Source organism: Trachurus japonicus, chromosome 24 (assembly GCF_045865225.1).
Source record: "Trachurus japonicus isolate A0001 chromosome 24, Traja_1.0".
Lineage (NCBI taxonomy): Eukaryota > Metazoa > Chordata > Actinopteri > Carangiformes > Carangidae > Trachurus > Trachurus japonicus.
The window spans coordinates 7,567,799-7,587,107 of NC_140930.1; the positions used below are offsets into that span (position 1 = coordinate 7,567,799).

Genomic DNA, 19,309 nt, shown 5'->3' on the forward strand with positions numbered 1-19,309 from the left:
TCCTTGAACTCACCAGACCCTCCAAACTGCTGAAACAGGCCCTGCTGCAACGCGGAGTTGACGGTGCCGCTGAACTGGCCCTGCACGCCGCCGCTGCCCATCAGCGTCTGGTTGCCCAGAGCAACCCTGGCAGACAGCTTGTTGTCCAGGGCGGCGGCGGCGGCCATGGGGCTGAAGTGACTCGGTGAGGTAGGGGGGTTTCCCGTGAGCGGGTTGTACCCTGACGGGAAGTTGAACTGCTGCGGCGGTGGCGGCGGCGGTTGTTGAGGCGTGGGGGCGGGGCCTTTGGGGACCCTGGCAGTGCCGATGGGCCCGACGGCGCCGGTCGGAGTTCCCGCCAAGTTCTGTCTCATCAGCATCACCTTCTGCTGGAAAAGCTGGCGCTGCCGGTGCTGGATGCTGTAGAGCTCCCGCTGACGCTGGGCCAACATCTGGGCATTCAGTGGAGGCTGCTGGGAGAGACGGAGCGACATTACCCACAATGCAGCTGGTTGCAGGAGGAAATTCAGACCTTAAATGATCTGGTGGACCAATTTAACAATTAAGAACAAGCGGTACCCCTTTAATTTACAGGCTGCTTATTACGTAATGTCAACAAATAGCCTAGAATTTTTTCAAACTTTTTCTCCACCAAGTCCATCCTTGCAATTGACCAATATTTCTGGGCTATTTCTACACAATCAATCGTTATTTCTTGGCTATATTTCTCGACATTTCTATAAAATTGACTGTTATTTCTCGGCTATTTTCTAGACATAATGACGCATTACTTGTTATTTCATGGCATTATCACGTAATAAGCAGCCTGTAAATGAAAAGGTTACCGAACAAGCCTTAATACATGATTGCTATCATGTATTGTTTTATTTTTCTTTCCTTTTCTGTTTTTGTCTCCTACTGTACAGTGATAACTTTACGTTTTACTTCATGAAAGCAAAAGTAAGAACTACAGCGAAAAGTTTTTAAGTGTCTGTATGTGGTGTGAAACTATGGAACAGCCTCAACAACAAAATAAAGCAAAGTTCAAACATGGAGCAGTTGAAGTACAAAAACATGAGTTTTAAGAGGTACAGGGAAGAGGGTGTTCAAGTAATAAGTAATTCTTACTATATACACAGTATATGAAACAAAACCAAGAAAAAAAACTTAATCTGTATTTATTTAACTAATTAAAATAAAATTAAAAACTAACAACCACTAATAATAAAATCTTCAATTTATTATGTGTTTTTTCCAATATCCACAGAGCTGACATTTACATAACATCCAACCCCACGCAAAACAAACACTGTTTTAATGAATTTAAACTATTTAATCATCTAATTATAATTATTATTTATTTAATGATTTGAATATAATTTCTTTTGTTTATACTTGTACATGTTTTTGGCCACTTGGGGGCAGCAGAATGAACTGTAAATACCACACTGACACAGTGTTATCACATTGGATGATGATACAAGCAACATTAGTGTCATTTAATGTCATATTTGTGGCCAATATCATCTCTTTTATACATTTTTATTGTCTCTACCAACAACTGAGGGAAAATATCTGCTGAACTGATCCACTAATGTCCATTAATCTAAAAGCTTTATGAGTAAATTATCATTCTGCTGCTGCTTGAAATGAAGCAAATGGCAATTTCTTTTTAGAATAAACCTACATCAGAGTCTCATTAAAACCAAATCAAAGAGCTGAAATAAGTGTTTACATCTACATAAAAACCAATTATTCCCCTACTTTCCACACTGTGTATTTGCCAACACTGCAAACTCACTTGTGAGGGTATCTGAGGTTGTTGAACCCCCTGACGAATACCCAAGTTCACGTGCTGTGCTCCTGCAGGAAACTGGTTTATGCCTGCCAGCCTGTTCTGGAGCTGAGACACAGAGAGACAGAGAGACAGAGAGACAGAGAGAGAGGGAAATCAAATAAACAGGTGTTAAAGAACGATGAGGAAGAGACGATGACACAGTGAGAGGATTCAAGAAGGAATAAATTAGATCACTGAAACTACTGTGTGTGTATAAATGTATAATAAGAAAGATGGAGATGGATGAGAAGAGCAGGAGAGACGAGCTGAATATCAGGAGGCGACGAGTTGTTTTAATCAATAAAAGCTAAATGAAATGAGAAGATTGTCCAAACATGACAGTTTAAAATGAGGTACAAAGAAGAAGATTATTTTCCAGAGGTACAGTTGGGTAGCAACAAGTGTAAGGAGGATATTGTGTTTGTGTTATTGAATGTGAAGGTGGATGTGGGTATCAGACCTATTTTATGGCTATATGTATATACAGTATGTTTGTATGCATGGAGGTGCACATGTGGATGTTTATGTGGACATGTATGTAGGAATGTGCATGTGTATGTGGGTACTTATGTATGTATATGTGGATATGTGTTTGTGTAGGTATACAATACAATACATAATTATTTATATAGCACATTTAAAAATACAACCCAGGTTGTCCAAAGTGCTGTACAATAAAACCCACAAGCAAAACTAGTGGCAATAAAACTAAATGGGATACAGGTAATGTAGCTACAATAAAACATGCAATAATGTATGTATATGTATGTATGTATGTATACATTTTGTATTAGGTGTATATGTAAATTATATTCATGTTTTTGTAACATTAGACAGGTTTAGGTAGTAGATAGTTTTACTTCTTCTCACTCCCTTTCGAATATGAATTTCTATATCTCATGTTTAAATGTTTTGTTTTCTTGTTGTTTTCTTGTCGTTTTCAATAATATATTCAAAATAAACATTTCAATCAATCAATCAAAAAAAAAGATTCGGTAACACTTTACTTGAATAGGTATTCATAAGATTGACATAAAACTGTCATAACCATGACATAACAGCTGTCATAAACATCAATGAATACTTATGACAGCTGTCGTTAAAGCAACATTGTGGAGTTTCAGCGCAATGCTTCCACCATCTGGTTGAGAAGCGCTATCGTCTGGGGGGAAAACGAAAACGAAACTGAACAGCGAGCGCATCCAGCGTTTATTCCCATTAATAAAAGACAGTATTTCCCACATGTTTGCAATAGTCCAGTAATTTTAGGCCAAAAAAGGGGTCAACGTTAAACAAATTGCAACAGAAGCAAACTCAACTGATTTTGTATCCTCAACATGTCCTGAGTGAGGGAAAAAAAGCCCCAAAGAATCCCATTAGGGGAAAGTTTCGAAAAACACCCAAACATATCCCATTTATACGCATATAAAAAAAATTTTTCACGTGTATAGGGTAAAATTTTTAACCTTTAGATATCTCCATGAAAATTACTGAGTTGATTACTGACATTAAGACAAACAAAAAATGTATTACAAGTTTTTTGAAATTCTTTGTTAACATGAGCAAATTTGCATAAATGTGTATAAATTTGCATAAATTCCACCGTTTTGACGGCACATGTATATATGAAGTTGCTGTGGTGGTACCGGCATGAAAACTGGAATGAGTTGACTCCATCCGTCAACCGACAAGTTGACCACTTTAAATTTCAAGATGACTGCAATTTTTCAAGACAGCCACATCCTTAGTAGAGCAGGTATGACATGAGCCAACAGTGCATAATCCAATTACGTATGGCTAATTTGCATACATACAACACCTGATCTAAACATTGGGTAGAGCAGGTGAAAATGTCTTGTTCAATCTTGTTAACATATAATATGTTAACAAGATTGAACAAGACATTTTTTAACTGTAATATGATATTACAGTTAAAAAAGGAATGGAACCAATTTAGGCCCATGAGCATTAATAGAGACGGAGCATGTCATACCTGCTCTACTAAGGATGTGGCTGTCTTGAAAAATTGCAGTCATCTTGAAATTTAAAGTGGTCAACTTGTCGGTTGACCGATGGAGTCAACTCATTCCAGTTTTCATGCCGGTACCACCACAGCAACTTCATATATACATGTGCCGTCAAAACGGTGGAATTTATGCAAATTTATACACATTTATGCAAATTTGCTCATGTTAACAAAGAATTTCAAAAAACTTGTAATACATTTTTTGTTTGTCTTAATGTCAGTAATCAACTCAGTAATTTTCATGGAGATATCTAAAGGTTAAAAATTTTACCCTATACACGTGAAAATTTTTTTTTATATGCGTATAAATGGGATGTGTTTGGCCGTTTTTCGAAACTTTCCCCTAATGGGATTCTTCGGGGCTTTTTTTCCCTCACTCAGGACATGTTGAGGATACAAAATCAGTTGAGTTTGCTTCTGTTGCAATTTGTTTAACGTTTTCTCATAAAATGACTGGACTACAAGGAGACTGTGTGGCGGCGGCGACAACGGCGGCGACGACCGGAGGAGAACCGTAGTTTCGCTTTTACCCACCACGTCTCTCCTTCGACGCAGAGGGGAGGGGGGAGGAGGGGGGCTGTGTTTCGTACCCGTGCAGGGAAGTTACATAGTGCAGTTTCAGCCGACGCGACCCGGCTCAGGCTGCGGCGGCAGCACCATTCATCCTATTAACCATTTTTCTACCATTGCAATGAGTCTGGAAACATTATTTTAAGGCCGAAAAACTCCGCAATGTTACTTTAAGTGTCATTCGGTAAGTTATGTCACTTTTGATGCAAAGTTGACACTGTTTGAGATGTCCTTGTTATGAGAACTTGACAGAATTTTTAAAGTTTGGCAATTAGGTCTGCTATGACAGTTTAAATTGTCTTTATGTCAAGTTCTCATAACAAGGACATCTCAAATAATATCAACTTTGCATTAAAAGTGACATAACTTACCGAATGACACTTAACGACAGCTGTCAGAAGTATTCGTTGATGTTTATGTCAGCTGTTATGTCATGGTTATGACAGTGTTATGTCAATCTTATGAATACCTATTCAAGTAAAGTGTTACCAAAGGGTCATTACGATTCAGACAAACACAGTCAATAACTGTGAAAAACAAACACATCGACCATAAACGCTGGCGTGTGCTCACCTGCTGCGGGCCCTGCAGGCGCTGCTGCAGCTGCAGCCTCAGCTGGTTGGGCGGCAGCCGGAGCGGAGCCCCCAGCCCCGGTGGTCGCGTCAGGCCCGGCCTCAGGCCCAGGCCCGTCCCGCCGCCGCCGGGGAACGCCCCCCGGGGGGCTCCGAACCCCAGACCCTGCGGCCCCACCGCGGCCAGCTCCGGAGGAAACTGAGCTGGAGGAGCTGGTGTGAACTGGGAAGGGTAGGTGGAGACTTTAGGGTCCATGGAAACTGGGGTGGCAGTGGGTTGCTGGGATTGGAAGTTTTGAGGCAAAGGGTCGAAGCAGCCACCCTGAGGAGAGGAGGAGAAGATGTTAATGAGGCTTTTTTTATTATTAATCATACGGTTTATTATAAAACAGAAAAAGTTTCCTTCATTCAGAGAAGCCAATCTCTATTATTCAAGGACAAAATAACTGAAACATTTAATAATGAGTGTGTCATTTTCTAGTGTTTGATTTTGTTGACTTGTCACAGTGTCACTCCTCATCACCATATTTGTTCTAATGGTTGAAACAAAGCATCAGAGCTGGCTAAGTCCTCGATAACCGCAGCTACAATCACAAAACCCATCATATACCTTTATACGACACTCATTTAAATACTTCAAAATCAAATTTAATCAACCCTACACCAGTATTGGAGGATATTATAAGAGTTCTTGAAATCTTTCAAAAAAAGAAAAGAAAAAAAAAGTCAATGCAAATCAAGGTCCGTAATGTTACCATTCATGTTTCTTCATCCTTCAACTAATTAAAAAAACAAACAAAATGTATAAATGTGAATTATTTCATATTTAAAGCAGATATCAGGGGCACGGCCGTTTCGGCTAATGCTGTGTTCTTTAATTAGAATTATGTATATATATATGTTTGATATTTTTTTGTCACTTTTCCATTACTATTCAGGATCACTGTAACTGGGGATTGTGATTCTGGTTTTTCAAAAAGGTGTTCATATAAAAATATTTAAAAAAACACACAGAAATTTAACATTTATCAATACATACAAATGTGTGGAAAAGATACTTATTATTCTAAACTTAAGCACTTCAATCAAACTTTTATAACTTCCTTTATTCGTCACAAATAAGTTACTGAATGTGGTTATTTGTCTGCTAAAGCGTTATAGTGTATTGATAAAGACTTAAGACGACACCTCTGTCAGCCACAGACATCAGATAATTAACAGCAGATGATCAGTGACTAGAACCACCAATGTAATTCTGCCAAATGTGCTGATGATGACTAGAGGTGATCAACTGGATTGTCCCTTGGCAATATATTTAATTTCTGAACCTGCAGCTGAGACATGAGAACTGGAGTAAAGGTGAGAACGACCTGTCAGGTGAGAACATGTTCACCTGAATCCAGTCCAGCTGTTTCCTTTGTTAAATCCAGTTCAGTGACATAATAACACAGATCAGAAGCTGCCAACACCTCACCTCTTGGTTTCTTTTATTCATTACAGCAACAATACATAATTACTCTGACTCACTGACGTCAAAATCAAACATGTGTTTTTTTTGTTTTGTTTTGTTTGCTCTCACCTGCACCAGCTTGTCGATGCCCAGGGCCTTGTCCAGCTCGGCCAGTTCGCTCTCGTCGGTCCCACTGAGGAAGGAGACGAGCTGCTCCAGCAGAGCTTTCTCGTCGTTTCGGCCTTCGGGCGTGGTCGGAGGGCCGAGCACTTCGTCCAGAGTACAGGGCACACACTGTCTGCTCACACAGAGAAACACACAACACACACGCGTCTTAAAGCTGCACATCTGTAAATAAATAAAGTTTGTTTTTTTTAGACTGATTGTTTCATATTTACTCTTGTGGTGACGCCAGAGGAGCCTGCAGCGGAGTTCCTAGACCATCGAAAGACAAGGATTCAGACAGGGCCAGAGGCTGGAACTGGGAGTCTCCCACGTCCATCTTTGTTAGGCCTGAAATTTAAACAATTCAACACAGTTTCAGAGCTAATACACAATGATATGCTGATAATATAATATTTTTCTCATGCAATTTCAAATCTAATCACTTTAATTGGAAACTTTGGCAACAAGGGAGTTGTTTTAGAGGTAAATTCATGCAAAACCGCTGATGCGCATTCCTGTCGGGGGCAGTTTTTCAGTAAGCAGTCTCTGTATTTACCTCTAAAACAACTCTGTCTGGTAACGTTCTGTTATTATCTCATAGCGTGGTGAATGTGCAGGTCACAACTTGTCCACGAGAGCGTTTGTATTGGATGAGTTTGATGAGAAAAACCAAGAAATCCCATTAGCCTCCATTATATCTTAGCTCAGAGCAGCTTGCGGCTCTGCTCCGCCGTTCTAAAAATAACTTGCACCGACAATTAAAGGTAACGAACCTACTGCTAAAACTATGGGGATTATGGCAATGGGCCAATTTGCCAAAATGTTGAACTAGCTGCTGCCTCTTTAACGTTGTATTACGTACCAGTGCTTGAACTGAATGGGTTGATAACTTCTGCCTCTGGGAAGGGGCTGCTGCTGTCTTTGGGGGTCTGGAAGGGGTCTCCCTGTCCCTGGGCCGGCGTCTGCTGGCTTGGAGTGGGGGGACTGCAGAAATCGAACGACGACTGACTGTGGAGGCTGCAACCAGACGGAGGTCCGCCGTCACTGAGCCCTGGAGAAAAACACACACAAACAGGGAGATGATGATGAAGGGTGTACGATCTCTGCCCATATAAGCATTTTTTAAAGGGATAGTTCAACATTTGGCAAATTTCCATAATCCCTATAGTCATAGCAGTAGGTTCGTTACCTTTAATTGTCGGTGCAAGCTATTTTTAGAAAGGCGGAGCAGAGCCGCGAGCTGCTCAGAGCTACGCTACGGAGGCTCATGGGATTTCTTGGTTTCCCTCATCAAACTCATCAAATACACAATCCAACAACTCCAAAACGCTCTGGTGGACAAGTTGTGACCTGCACATTCACCACACTATGAGATAATAACAGAACGTTACCAGACAGAGTTGTTTAAGAGGTAAATACAGAGACTGCTTGCTGAAAAACTGTCCCTGACGGGAACGCGCATCAGCAGTTTTGCATGAATTTACACATTATTAGATTATTAAAAATATTACTTTTGTTTGCTTGCAAATGAAATTAAATCAGTAAAAACGTCAACTTCTTCATAAACAGCTTTTAGATATTTTTTATCACTTTTATTCACTGCAATTATGTGATTATTTACAGGGTTGTAGTGGTTCGATTTGATTTTTGGGCAGGTTTAAGTCTCCTTAACCCCACCCATTAATTACGCCCATGATGATGGCGATTCATAAACTTAAAGAAAACACTGAAAGCCAAAGGATGTGTGGTTCTGTGTGTGGCCTGTTGATGCTGCAATACCTCCCAACAACCACTAGGGGGCAAATAGACTGAGAATGAGTATGTAAACAAATGAGACAGCTCTACTATTACTGGATACTACTGCTGATAATAATAATTATAATGATTATAAATAAAAAAGATCATTAAAGACTCTTTTTAAAAAAAAGCACTTTATATGTTGTTTTTTTATTTTCATTCAATCTAAACATGCACATATTTGCTCCTGTGTACCTCTGTTGGGAGTGCCGGGAGGCTCTCTCTTCACATTTACATTGCGGGGAGTGCTGGCCTCGCCGGGCTGCAGCTGGGTGGGCGACTGCAGCTTGAGCTGGGGGGAAGGGGAGTGGAGCTGAGGCGACGGCGACTGCAACTGAGGAAGAGACTGAGGCTGCTGGGACAGCGGGGACTGAAGCTGAGGCACGGGGGACTGGAGCTGGGCCGGGGGCTGGGCCTGGGTCTGAGCCGCTGCCGCCGGAGACTGTTGGAGTTGGGGGCCTGCTCCGGGGGTCGTCGTTGCTGAATCCTCGCCGCCCTGTTTGGCCCCACTCGGGCCTCTGAGGCCAGGCAGCAGCTGGGTGAGAGGGTCCATGTCAACAGGGCCACCAGACATCTGACGGCGGGAAAACGGGAGAGAGAGAGAGAGAGAGAGAGAGCATTGGGAAAATGAAACAAAAACTCAAAGTAGACTAAATTGTTATTTGACTCTGAACAGAGAATATGCAGTTTTGCTTGAAAGTTTATACACCCTGGAGGATTTTGTAAGTGTGTACCATTCATTAAACATGAGTGATCAGACAAAATAGATTTCTCTTATTTTTTAATGGGATTCAAATTAAACTGTTGAGACATCCAGAAATGACACAATCATTTAAAAAAAAGAAAAGATCATCAGAGAGTCTGACCAACAAATTTTTGATGGTACCAACCAGACCGTGGCTTGGTATCAACAGAACACCTCAATTTCCACTTTTATGAGGGCTTGAACACTGCTGATTGGCTTTCTCAAATCTTGGGATAACTTTTTTTTTTTTAAATCCTTTTTATGTTTTATAAAGTTGAACAACCAAAATATGAATTGTATTGTAATATGTACGTCAATATTTTGTAAATGCTTTGGCAACAACATATTTCTGTTCATGCCAATAAAGCTGTTTGAATTGAAATTGAAAATTGAATTGAATTGAGAGCAGAATAGAAACAAAATGAAAAAGACGTAGAGGTAAAGAGAGGGGGGATTGACGAGTGAATGGTGTAAAGGCACGAAAGAGAGAAGAATGAAGGAATAATAATGGGGGGTGAGGAGAAAACGAAGGGGCACACGATCAGTGGAAGAGAGATGGAGAGAGACAAAAGGTCAAAGGCCACCGAGCTTCAAAGGCTGCAGCTGGTAGCTGAGGCTGCAGTGGAGACAAAGTCCAAGAAAATAAACATTCAACTTGATTTATAACGGCTGTCAGAGGCCGCACTGCCAACGCAGCAGCGGAGAAAGAAAGAAAAAAGAAAAACGTTCAAGTGTTTAATTGTGAAATATTCTTTCTGACACTTTTGCTCGGGACTTGAACGCAGCAGCAGAGAGACGAGGCGTGACTGATGAACTCTGCCCTCCTGCAGCGGCCGACACATGTTCTGATTACTGGGTCGTTACAGTTTAATAATTCAGGTTTCATGACCGCAGTTTATAGTGAGTGACAGGTGGAGGGTGTGTCCTGTCCACTGGCCAATCACAGCAGCTCATGATAAATATATTTATATTTCTCTAATATCTTATTTTTGATCCACTCTCTAGTGTTTTCACCACTGCTAATTTCAAACGATTGAGTGTACAATAGAGTTTCCTCAGTGTTTGGAATTCCTTAATGTTTTAATCTTACTTGCAAAGTGTGCTTGTATCCAAATGTCTTTTTTTGTTTATTATTGTAAGATGAAAAGCACTTTGGGCTGCTTTTTTTTGTCTGAAAAGTACCCTAGAAGTAAAGTTTGATTGATTGATATCAGCTCTGCAGCATTGATTTTCAATCCCTTTTGTGTGTTTATTTTGAAGTTTTAACACTAATCACTAATATGTGCACTACTCCTCATTTTACACCCTTAGGAAACTTGTTAGATTGAATGCATTATTGCACTGTGCATGTTTCATCACCGGTGCCAATCACCTTATGGGCACCATACAGTATCTGAAATTGCACTTTGTAATTTTTATCATGATGACTGTCTTTTCTTTTCATTTTTAAAAATCTTTAGTCTTATGATTGTTGTTATCAATGTATCCTGAACTGTGTATTTCAACCTGCACTTACTGTATAGTCTATTTATGATGTCTGTCTTTATGTTAAGGACTAAAGATTGACATTAACGTTCTTGCTAAATCTGGTGCAGCCATCTTTTTATTTCTTTGAATAATGAATGTCACTGCACGCTGTCCTGTTATAAACTAAATAAACTGAACTAAACTAAGTAGGACATCTCATCTCTTATGTTTTAATCTTTTTAAAATGTATTGTTTTCTGAGTTTTAAAGCTACTATGGACAATTATAACTGAAACTAATTTAACAGTGTCTAATTTGTCATTAAACTGAATCAGAAGTGGATCTCTGTAAACCTCGGCAAGTCAAGCATGAAGTGATAAACTGTATTCAGACCAACAGAATGAATAGGAGGACGTCTCTATTGTCGACTGTACCGTGGAGTCTCTGCTGTCCTTGCGGCTGTCCCTGCGGTTCTCTCCGATGGGACTCGACTTGGGGCTGATGCACGCCGAGCCGCTGCTGGAAACTCCTGCAGGTTTGGCGGCGACGGCGACTCCTCCTGCTGCTGCTGCTGCGGCTGCAGCTGCGGCGGCGGCGATGGCGGAGCCTAAGCAGGGCGCTCCGTCCACGCTGGCTCTCTTCTCCACCTTCACCCTCACCGTCTGCAGGCTGAGGGCCGATGGAGGAGGCAGGTCCCCCAAGTCCTTCAAAAGACAAACAAACAAACGAGCGTCAGGTTATGGTTTTTAAGAGCAGCAGAACTCCAGCGGTTAAATAATGTGCAGGTGACTTACAGCGGAGGATTAGGACCACAGTCTGTAAGAAGTTAAAACTCAACTTTTTCAAGTTTAAAGCTGCAAATGTGCAGGAGCAAAACTTGGCTTTTCATTATATATTCTGTCATAAATCTATGAGAAACGACCCAGAGAAACGGTAGAAAGAACAAAGCTAGAAAAAAATAAAATTTTGATTTTTAAACTTGGGTATTTACCCCCTCTCTCTGTCTACGGCTCATTATTTAAAACCTTCAATGGCATCAGAGCTGCAAAATGTTGGGATTATTTTGACATTTATCATTGCAACATTTATACTATTACTTCATTGGTTTTTATCCACTTTTTCTACAACATTTAAGATAAATAATATTCGTAAATGGAGTGTCGCATAGCTCACTGGGTTGAGCAGATGCTCCATATACAAGGTTATAGTCCTCAATGCAGCAACCCAGTTTATTTATTTAGTATTTATCTATTTATGTATTATTGTGTTTTTTATCTTTAGTATTTTATTTATGTGTTTATTTGACTGTACAGCACTTTGTGTTTATTTAAAATTGTGCTTTTTCAATAAAATTGATTGGATTGGATAAACTATCCTGGCAATATCCAGGCAAAAAAAAATTCCTTCATTGATTTTAGCCCACTTATTCTTACTAAATTGTTTTTTTTCCCACTTTTCTACAACATTTACAATAAAAAACACTCATAAATTCCTTCATGTAAAAGCAAACGCATCATCTTTTCTTTACGACGTCACAACGTTGACCTGGTCAGAGCGTTCACCTTCTCGTCCGTGTCCAGCAGGAAGCGGAGCAGCTGGTGGTCCTGCGGCTCTCTGCAGCCGGGCTTCGGAGCCGCCGCGTTGAGCGCTGGACTGGCGGGCGGCTCCTTCTTGATCTCCACCTCGGCCTTGTTGACTCCTCCGTCCTCGCCGGCGGCACCGGCGGCGTTGGAAACGCTGCTGCTGCTGCTGCTGCTGCCGGCGCCGGCGGCGTTGGTGGTGGTGGCGGAGGCGTCGTTGGGACTGTTGTCCTGCAGCAGCCGGTGGAGGATCTTGTGTCGCTCCGTCAGCGTGCTGTGGGAGGCGGGGCACTGAGGGGCGGCGGGGAGGAGGAGCAGCGGGTTGTTGTTGTTGTTGTTGACGACAGATTCCGGCGGCGTCCCGTTCCCGTTGCTGTCCAGGAGCTGGTGCAGTCTGGCGGTGGCGCCCAGCTGCGAGGCAGAAGGGAGCGTGGCGTTAACACAGTCCTCTCCCGCTCCTTCTCCTCCTTCTGGCGGTTTATTCGTCGTCATCGACGGCGGCGGCCGGGTGGCGGCGGCGGCGGCGGAGGAGCCGGCGGTCGGCGTGCTGGCTCGTCTCTGAGGGACCGGAGAGGACAGGGAGAAGGAGCCCGTCGTCGACCCGCCGCCGCCGCCGCCGCCGGGGGAGTGGAGGCCCGGCGCCGGCGTGGAGGGAGAGAAGGGGTTTCCCGGGACCCGAGGGCTGCCGGCCCGCGGCATCCTGGGAGACATGAACGAGGTAGGGGCGGCTGTGAGTGGGCTGCTGAGGGGGGAGGGGCTGTTGAGCTGCTGGGGACACGTCCGGTTGGGCGTCAGGTAGCCCGCCGGCGTAGGGGCAGCGGCAGCAGCGGCGGCGGCGAGGGCGAGGGCAGCGGCGGCGGCGGCCGGGTTGTTGTTGTGTCCGTGGGAGGAGGCGTTGCTGTTGTTGTTGTTGTTGGGGTGTTGGTGTTGGTGTTGGTGGTGGAGGAGGACGAGGCCGGAGACGGGAAGCGAACCCGTCGGACCTTGGGAGGAGGAGTTGTTGCTGCCGGGGGGGAGGGGCAGCGTCGGGGAGCGGGAGGGCGTCTGGGCGAGGCCGGCGAGGGTCGGTGGAAGGCTGGGGTTAGTGTTTTCCTGAGAGCTAGCAGTGTTGTGTTCCCTGTGGGGAGGAGGAGGAAAAGAGACGAGACAAAGTTAAGAAGTTTAGAGAGAGACGAGACTCAGCTTCATGTTTTGTTTTTACTTCTAATTATCCAGGTTTCAGATCAGATGAACCTGTGACTCTTTGATTTTTATTTATTGGAGTCAAAGAGGAACTAAGTCAGGGTGCTTTTCTGCTGTTTTGTTAACCCTCCTCTCGGCCATGTGCGAAATCAATCAATAGAGCAGTAGTTAACGTTATATATAGCCAAGAGACGCTAGGTGGAAGGCAGAGAGAGCAAGTCACAAGTCATTGATTTAACCAGGACTAGGACTCTGAAGCTGCTTAATTAAGGTGAAAATGTAGCATAGTTCCTCTTTAACACAACAGGTGAAGTTGATTTCTGGTGAGTGGACATTAAAATCTATCTATCGACATCAAACTGCAAAAGTAAATATGATATTTGACTTATTTTCCAATTAACACAGGAACCTATTACCATTTGTAGCACGAAATTAATACAAAATGTAATTTGTTTTGCCACAGTTTAACATGTACAACTACCAACAACCATGATTGATGAAGTGTAGTCTAAAAAGACGACTGCAGCAGAATGAACTCCTGTGCTGTGTTTGACCCCATTGACTTTAATAATTAAATAAAATGTAATATTAAATTGTGTGTTATTATGTTTTTGTTCACCTAACTAACTGCTGCACAACTAGAGCTGACAACACACCTGTCCATCCCTCTGTTACACAAAAATACAAATCTATAGTAACCTGGACACTGTGAAGCTGCTTCATATAAAGTGCAATTAACTTTATTCATTTACACCCCAACGAACGTGCGCTTTGGGCATCTTCACGTCGCCTGGTGATAACGTCGTTTTCATCGCTGCCCACACTCACCATTTTAAAAATGTGTAAAAGGAATTGTGACTAATTTGCACATAATTAGGCAGAAGTCAAATTAAGCTCTACACGAAGATTTTAAACGCTCCTTTTAAAAAAAAATCTCTTAACTCCCAGAGGACGTTTGCACTTGTCACAGATGCAGAAAAGCAGATAAATTAAATCATAAAATGAACGTTGGCTTGAGTCCATTCAGCTGCTTCAGTTTCATGGTGCTGGTATAGTGCAGTGTGTGTGTGTGTGTGTGTGTGTGTGTGTGTACCTGTCAATAGTGTGGATGCCCATGATGAAGGGCTGTACGTCAGGGTTGGGGGGGCAGCAGAACTTGCAGCGGGTCTGAGCGCTGAGCGGGGTGCCGTCGCTTAGCGTGAAATGGTACAGAGGACTGATGGCGCTGCCGTGGGTCATCACTGGTGGGGCCACACACACACACACACACACACACACACACACACACAGAGGAAGAGGAAAACACAGCGTTAGGACTTCCCCTGTGACGAAACCTTTATATCACACCTTGGCCCCGTCCCTTTTTAACCACTTCCATTCAGTTTTGGTTATCGCACTTGGTTTTGTGAGTTCTCATGTAAGGGTTGGTGTCACAATTCTTTCAAGGGCAAGGGGAGCTACTTTTCAACCATTAAAACTACCTCTTAAAGGAGTAGTTCAACATTTTTGGCAAATTGGCCCATTGCCATAATCCCTATAGTCATAGCAGTAGGTGCGTTACCTTTAATTGTCGGTGCAAGCTGTTTTTAGAACGGCGGAGCAGAGCCGTGAGCTGCTCAGAGCTACGCTACGGAGGCTAATGGGATTTCTTGGTTTCCCTCATCAAACTCATCAAATACACAATCCAACAACTCCACAACGCTCTGGTGGACAAGTTGTGACCTGCACATTCACCACGCTATGAGATAATAACACAACGTTACCAGACAGAGTTGTTTTAGAGGGAAATACAGAGACTGCTTGTTGAAAAACTGCCCTCGACGGGAACGTGCATCAGTGGTTCTGCATGAATTTTGCTTATCTTATTATTAGGTTGTGCAGCGGCTTCTCATTCACCGTCGGCTTCATGTGAAATAGTTCATCTGCAGGCTTTTAAACTCTTAACAAAGAGCTGCATCGCTCCGAGGACGTGGTGGACGGACTGATCTGATTATGCTGCTTCGGTGTTAGAAGTTCAACTATGAGAAACAATCAATACATTCCTGAGCAGATGTACGTGTTCTTTTTTAATTCACGCAAAATCCTGATGATTTGAAATGTCTTCACCTTTTCAAACTCAAGGAATTTCTGCTTTTCATTCTCTTGCGTAACAGCAATTGAAATATTTTTGTTCTGCTTTTCAGAGAGTTTAGCCAAACAGAGAGAAGAAAAACAACTTTATTATGAATCATAACGGGCATTTTCCATTATTTTTCCACATGCAACATACAACAAACAACTCAGAGATTAGATAATAACACAAGTTATTGTGAGTTGTTCCCTCTTTTCTTCTCCTTTCTCTCCTACTCTGCTTTACAATCTATTCAGCTCATTGTGGCTGAACAGATCTGAATATGCATTATCTAAGTTTGCACAAAAGTATGAGAAGTTATTCAAATTTAGCATTCAGCTCGATCTTTTTGTAATGGCAGTGAAGTAGCGCTGAAACTCTGGTAACCATGGCGAAGCTGGCAGAGCGAGGGGGTGCCAATGATTTTCTGGGAGCGAGGCTCGAGAAAAAAAAACAAAAAAAACAATCAATTGTGGCGACTCACCCTCATGCAGCAGCTTCTTGGCGTGGGAGGGCTCTTTACCCTGCGGCTGAAAGAAAGCGTAGATGCACTTCCTGACCAGGTCCTCCCAGCCAGGCCGGCCCGTCGCTCGCAAAGCACTGGTTTCTATGGAGATGATCTTCCCTGGAGGAGAGCAACACACACACACACACATACACAGAGAGAAAAGATCAGCCTGCACTGGTTTCAACATCTGCACTGACCTCTGCCCATTCAGGGTTCACAGGTCTGTGACCCTCATGAGAAATTTGATGATGTTTTCAATGTTTTCAACATTTCCTAAAGTTCTCTTAAAGGGTTAGTTCAACATTTTGGCAAATCGGCCCATTGCCATAATCCCTTTAGTTTTAGCAGTAGGTTTGTTACCTTTAATTGCCGGTGCAAGCTATTTTTAGAACAGTGGAGCAGAGCCGTGAGCTGCTCAGAGCTACGCTACGGATGCTAATGGGATTTCTTTGTTTCCCTCATCAAACTCAAAGAAATCCCATGAGCCTCTGTAGCGTAGCTCTGAGCAGCTCACGGCTCTGCTCCACTGTTCTAAAAATAGCTTGCACCGACAAATAAAGGTAACGAACCTACTGCTATGACTATAGGGGTTATGGCAATGGGCCACTTTGCCAAAATGTTGAACTATCCCTTTAAATCCTCTCTTGCGTTCTAATTTCCTACAAACACGTCTAAAACAAGTCTTTGTATTGTGTATTTCCTGTCACTTTCCTCTGATGCCGACTCCAGGACAGAGGTGCGCAGGTGTGTGTGTATATATACAAACACTGCCTATGATAGTATCATAAATGTTGTTTTCATTGTGTATTTATATTATCTTGAAAAGAAAACAAACGGAAGGCGCAAAGACTGTAAAGGTGCAACTTATCAACACGGTGACATGTTTTCACCCTGAACCAACACAAGTTACCAATCATTATTGATTCTAATATAATCAATAGACGATTAATATTTATGTTAATATACAGTAGCTGACTTGTACAGTCGGGCTGATGATTAGTTACATATGAAAAGTCATTTGAAAGCTGTGGCTCCCACCGGTCAAGCAAAGTCGACAAATCGTGAGTAAAATGAAAGAATGAATGTGATAATGAAAATAAATGCGTAGGTTTTTTTAAATCATTAAAATGTTGAAAAACTCTGCACAGATCCATGACCTCTGACCTCAGGATGGATCGAATTCTGAGACTTAACCCCCGGTCAGCAACTACGTCACATTTACCGTCATGTCCTTGTATACAAACACATACAAGGACTTTTTTTGTTGTTGCTCTCAATGTTCGTACACACAACAAACTAAAACTGAATCTGAGGAGACAGAGAGACGTATAGTGAAGAACTAGGTCACCAAACTGAACGCAGAAGGGCAAACATAAACATGTTGGTGAAAAGATACATTCATATATATATATTATATATACGTATATATAAAATGATAGGCAACAATGAGCAACAACAACAAATACAACAACGTCTCTTTATACAACTGTGTGCAGAGCAGAGCAGAGCAGAGCAGAGCAGAGCAGAGCAGAGCAGAGCAGAGCAGAGCGAGGCTGCAGGGCGGCAACACACTGCTGGAACAAATCCTGACTGGGTAATGTGATGATTTAGTTTATGCACATGAATTAGGTGGGTACTGTATGTGCAGTGTACATGTCCTGTGCATGGGTTTATAGCGATGATTATCAGAGCATAAACCTGTGTGTGTGTTTATGTGTGTGTATGTGTTTGTGTTTTACCTGTGGGGTCCTGCTTTGTGATGAAAGACTCGCTGCTGACAGGCTGGGTGCGAGGTATCCGACAGGCAATACAGATCAGGCAGCTCTGCAGGTCTGAGGGGAGAAAGGAAAGGACAGTGGTAAGCTGTGTGTGTGTGTGTGTGTGTGTGTAGTAGTGCCAGCCAAAGAAAATAAGCCACAGGGGTAAACACTAGATGTAGTACTTGTGTCAGCCTCGTGCACAGAGGTGTGAGTTCTGCGTGTCGCCACACGACCGCATCGTTGTCGTACCTGAACGTTTTATGTAATTGATGCAAAACTATTACGATTTTTCTACCTATAGAAGAGCAGAAGATACATGACGACAACGACCTGTCAGAACACACAAGGCGAGTCCGTCACTTTGCATAAATGAGACGGGACTTTAAAAAAAAAAGAAAAACGAGCATCAGAAGCAGAAAGAAGTAGGTTACAGGCAACACACACACACACACACACACACACACACACACACACACACACACACACACACACACACACACACACACACACACACACACACACACACACACACACACACACACACACACACACACACACACACACACACACACACACACACAGAGACTCCTATAGGACTGTGAATGCGACTGGGCTGTCCTCAGGCCAGTTCTTATCAAAATGACTGGAGCTCCACGGCCACGGCACAGTAAATCTGCACTGCAGGAACGACGACATCATCATCATCATCATCATCATCACACGGGTTTTTATCAAGGCCGCTGCACACACACTGCGCCAAGCGGCTCCCAAAATGTGACATGTCCTCCAAGAATCTGGTCAGTGTCCAAACTGGTTCAGATAGTGAGAGACAGAGGCACAGAGACGAGGAGGAGGAGGAGGAGGAGGAGGCTGTGATAGCCTTGTTTAAAAAAACCTTGATTCAGAAAACATGTCCCATTTATTACAGAGGAAAACCAATTATTTCCTGAAATTGGACGAATTCCTGACATATCTCACATCTACAGTCCACGGGACGAATAGATAGAAAACTGTCAGAAGGATCCTTGAGTCATGGCCTCGCTATATGTTCAATTTTTTCTGAACAAATACATCTCAAACTGAATTAAATTGTTAAATCTTCCTCCTTTTTTACCAAGGCAGACGTTTTCTCAAGTCCAAACTTGAGACTTTTTCAACAATTCACATGTGGGAAACTGTGATCGCATAAACAAGTGTTGGTAAAAGCAGGTGAGATGATTTCAGCGTTTTATTTTCACCTGTTTGTGTGTGTTTTTTTTTTACAGTCAACGACTCAAAAACAGCAATTAAAGCTAAGATAAGGTCAGAGGAGGATCTGGATGCCTCATAGTCTTCAACCTATCTGCACCAGCATTTGAATACATCTCATATGCGATGTTCAAAACGGCAGAAACAACAGAGCTGAAGGCAAAAATCCAACATTAAGTAAACAGAATAAGACAACCAGACATATTATAATCATATTACAATCAGTTTCCCCTCTCTGCCATCCTGAGTATATATTTATATTGGCTTGAGAAAGTGAACCGTCTATTGACTCTGTGTCGGAAGCGCCTGCAGAC

At 42.6% G+C, this 19,309-nt stretch overlaps 1 protein-coding gene across 2 annotated transcripts in view; it reads right to left on the reverse strand.

Moving 5' to 3' along the window:
* Window positions 1-19,309, reverse strand: part of ncoa1 (nuclear receptor coactivator 1) — a 49,195-nt gene that overhangs the window by 4,116 nt on the left and 25,770 nt on the right. Inside the window, exons 7-18 of one of the 2 annotated variants that reach the window (XM_085770689.1) lie at window positions 17,727-17,819; window positions 15,964-16,104; window positions 14,463-14,610; window positions 12,170-13,304; window positions 11,042-11,311; window positions 8,592-8,970; window positions 7,462-7,650; window positions 6,833-6,947; window positions 6,564-6,732; window positions 4,986-5,306; window positions 1,781-1,882; window positions 14-449 (exon numbers count right to left, since the gene is read on the reverse strand). In XM_085770689.1, coding sequence (XP_085626815.1) covers window positions 14-449; window positions 1,781-1,882; window positions 4,986-5,306; window positions 6,564-6,732; window positions 6,833-6,947; window positions 7,462-7,650; window positions 8,592-8,970; window positions 11,042-11,311; window positions 12,170-13,304; window positions 14,463-14,610; window positions 15,964-16,104; window positions 17,727-17,819 — 3,498 coding nt within the window. Of the gene's footprint in view, window positions 1-13; window positions 453-1,780; window positions 1,883-4,985; window positions 5,307-6,563; window positions 6,733-6,832; window positions 6,948-7,461; window positions 7,651-8,591; window positions 8,971-11,041; window positions 11,312-12,169; window positions 13,305-14,462; window positions 14,611-15,963; window positions 16,105-17,726; window positions 17,820-19,309 lie in introns of both variants that reach the window. The other variant, XM_085770692.1, reaches the window with a different exon arrangement.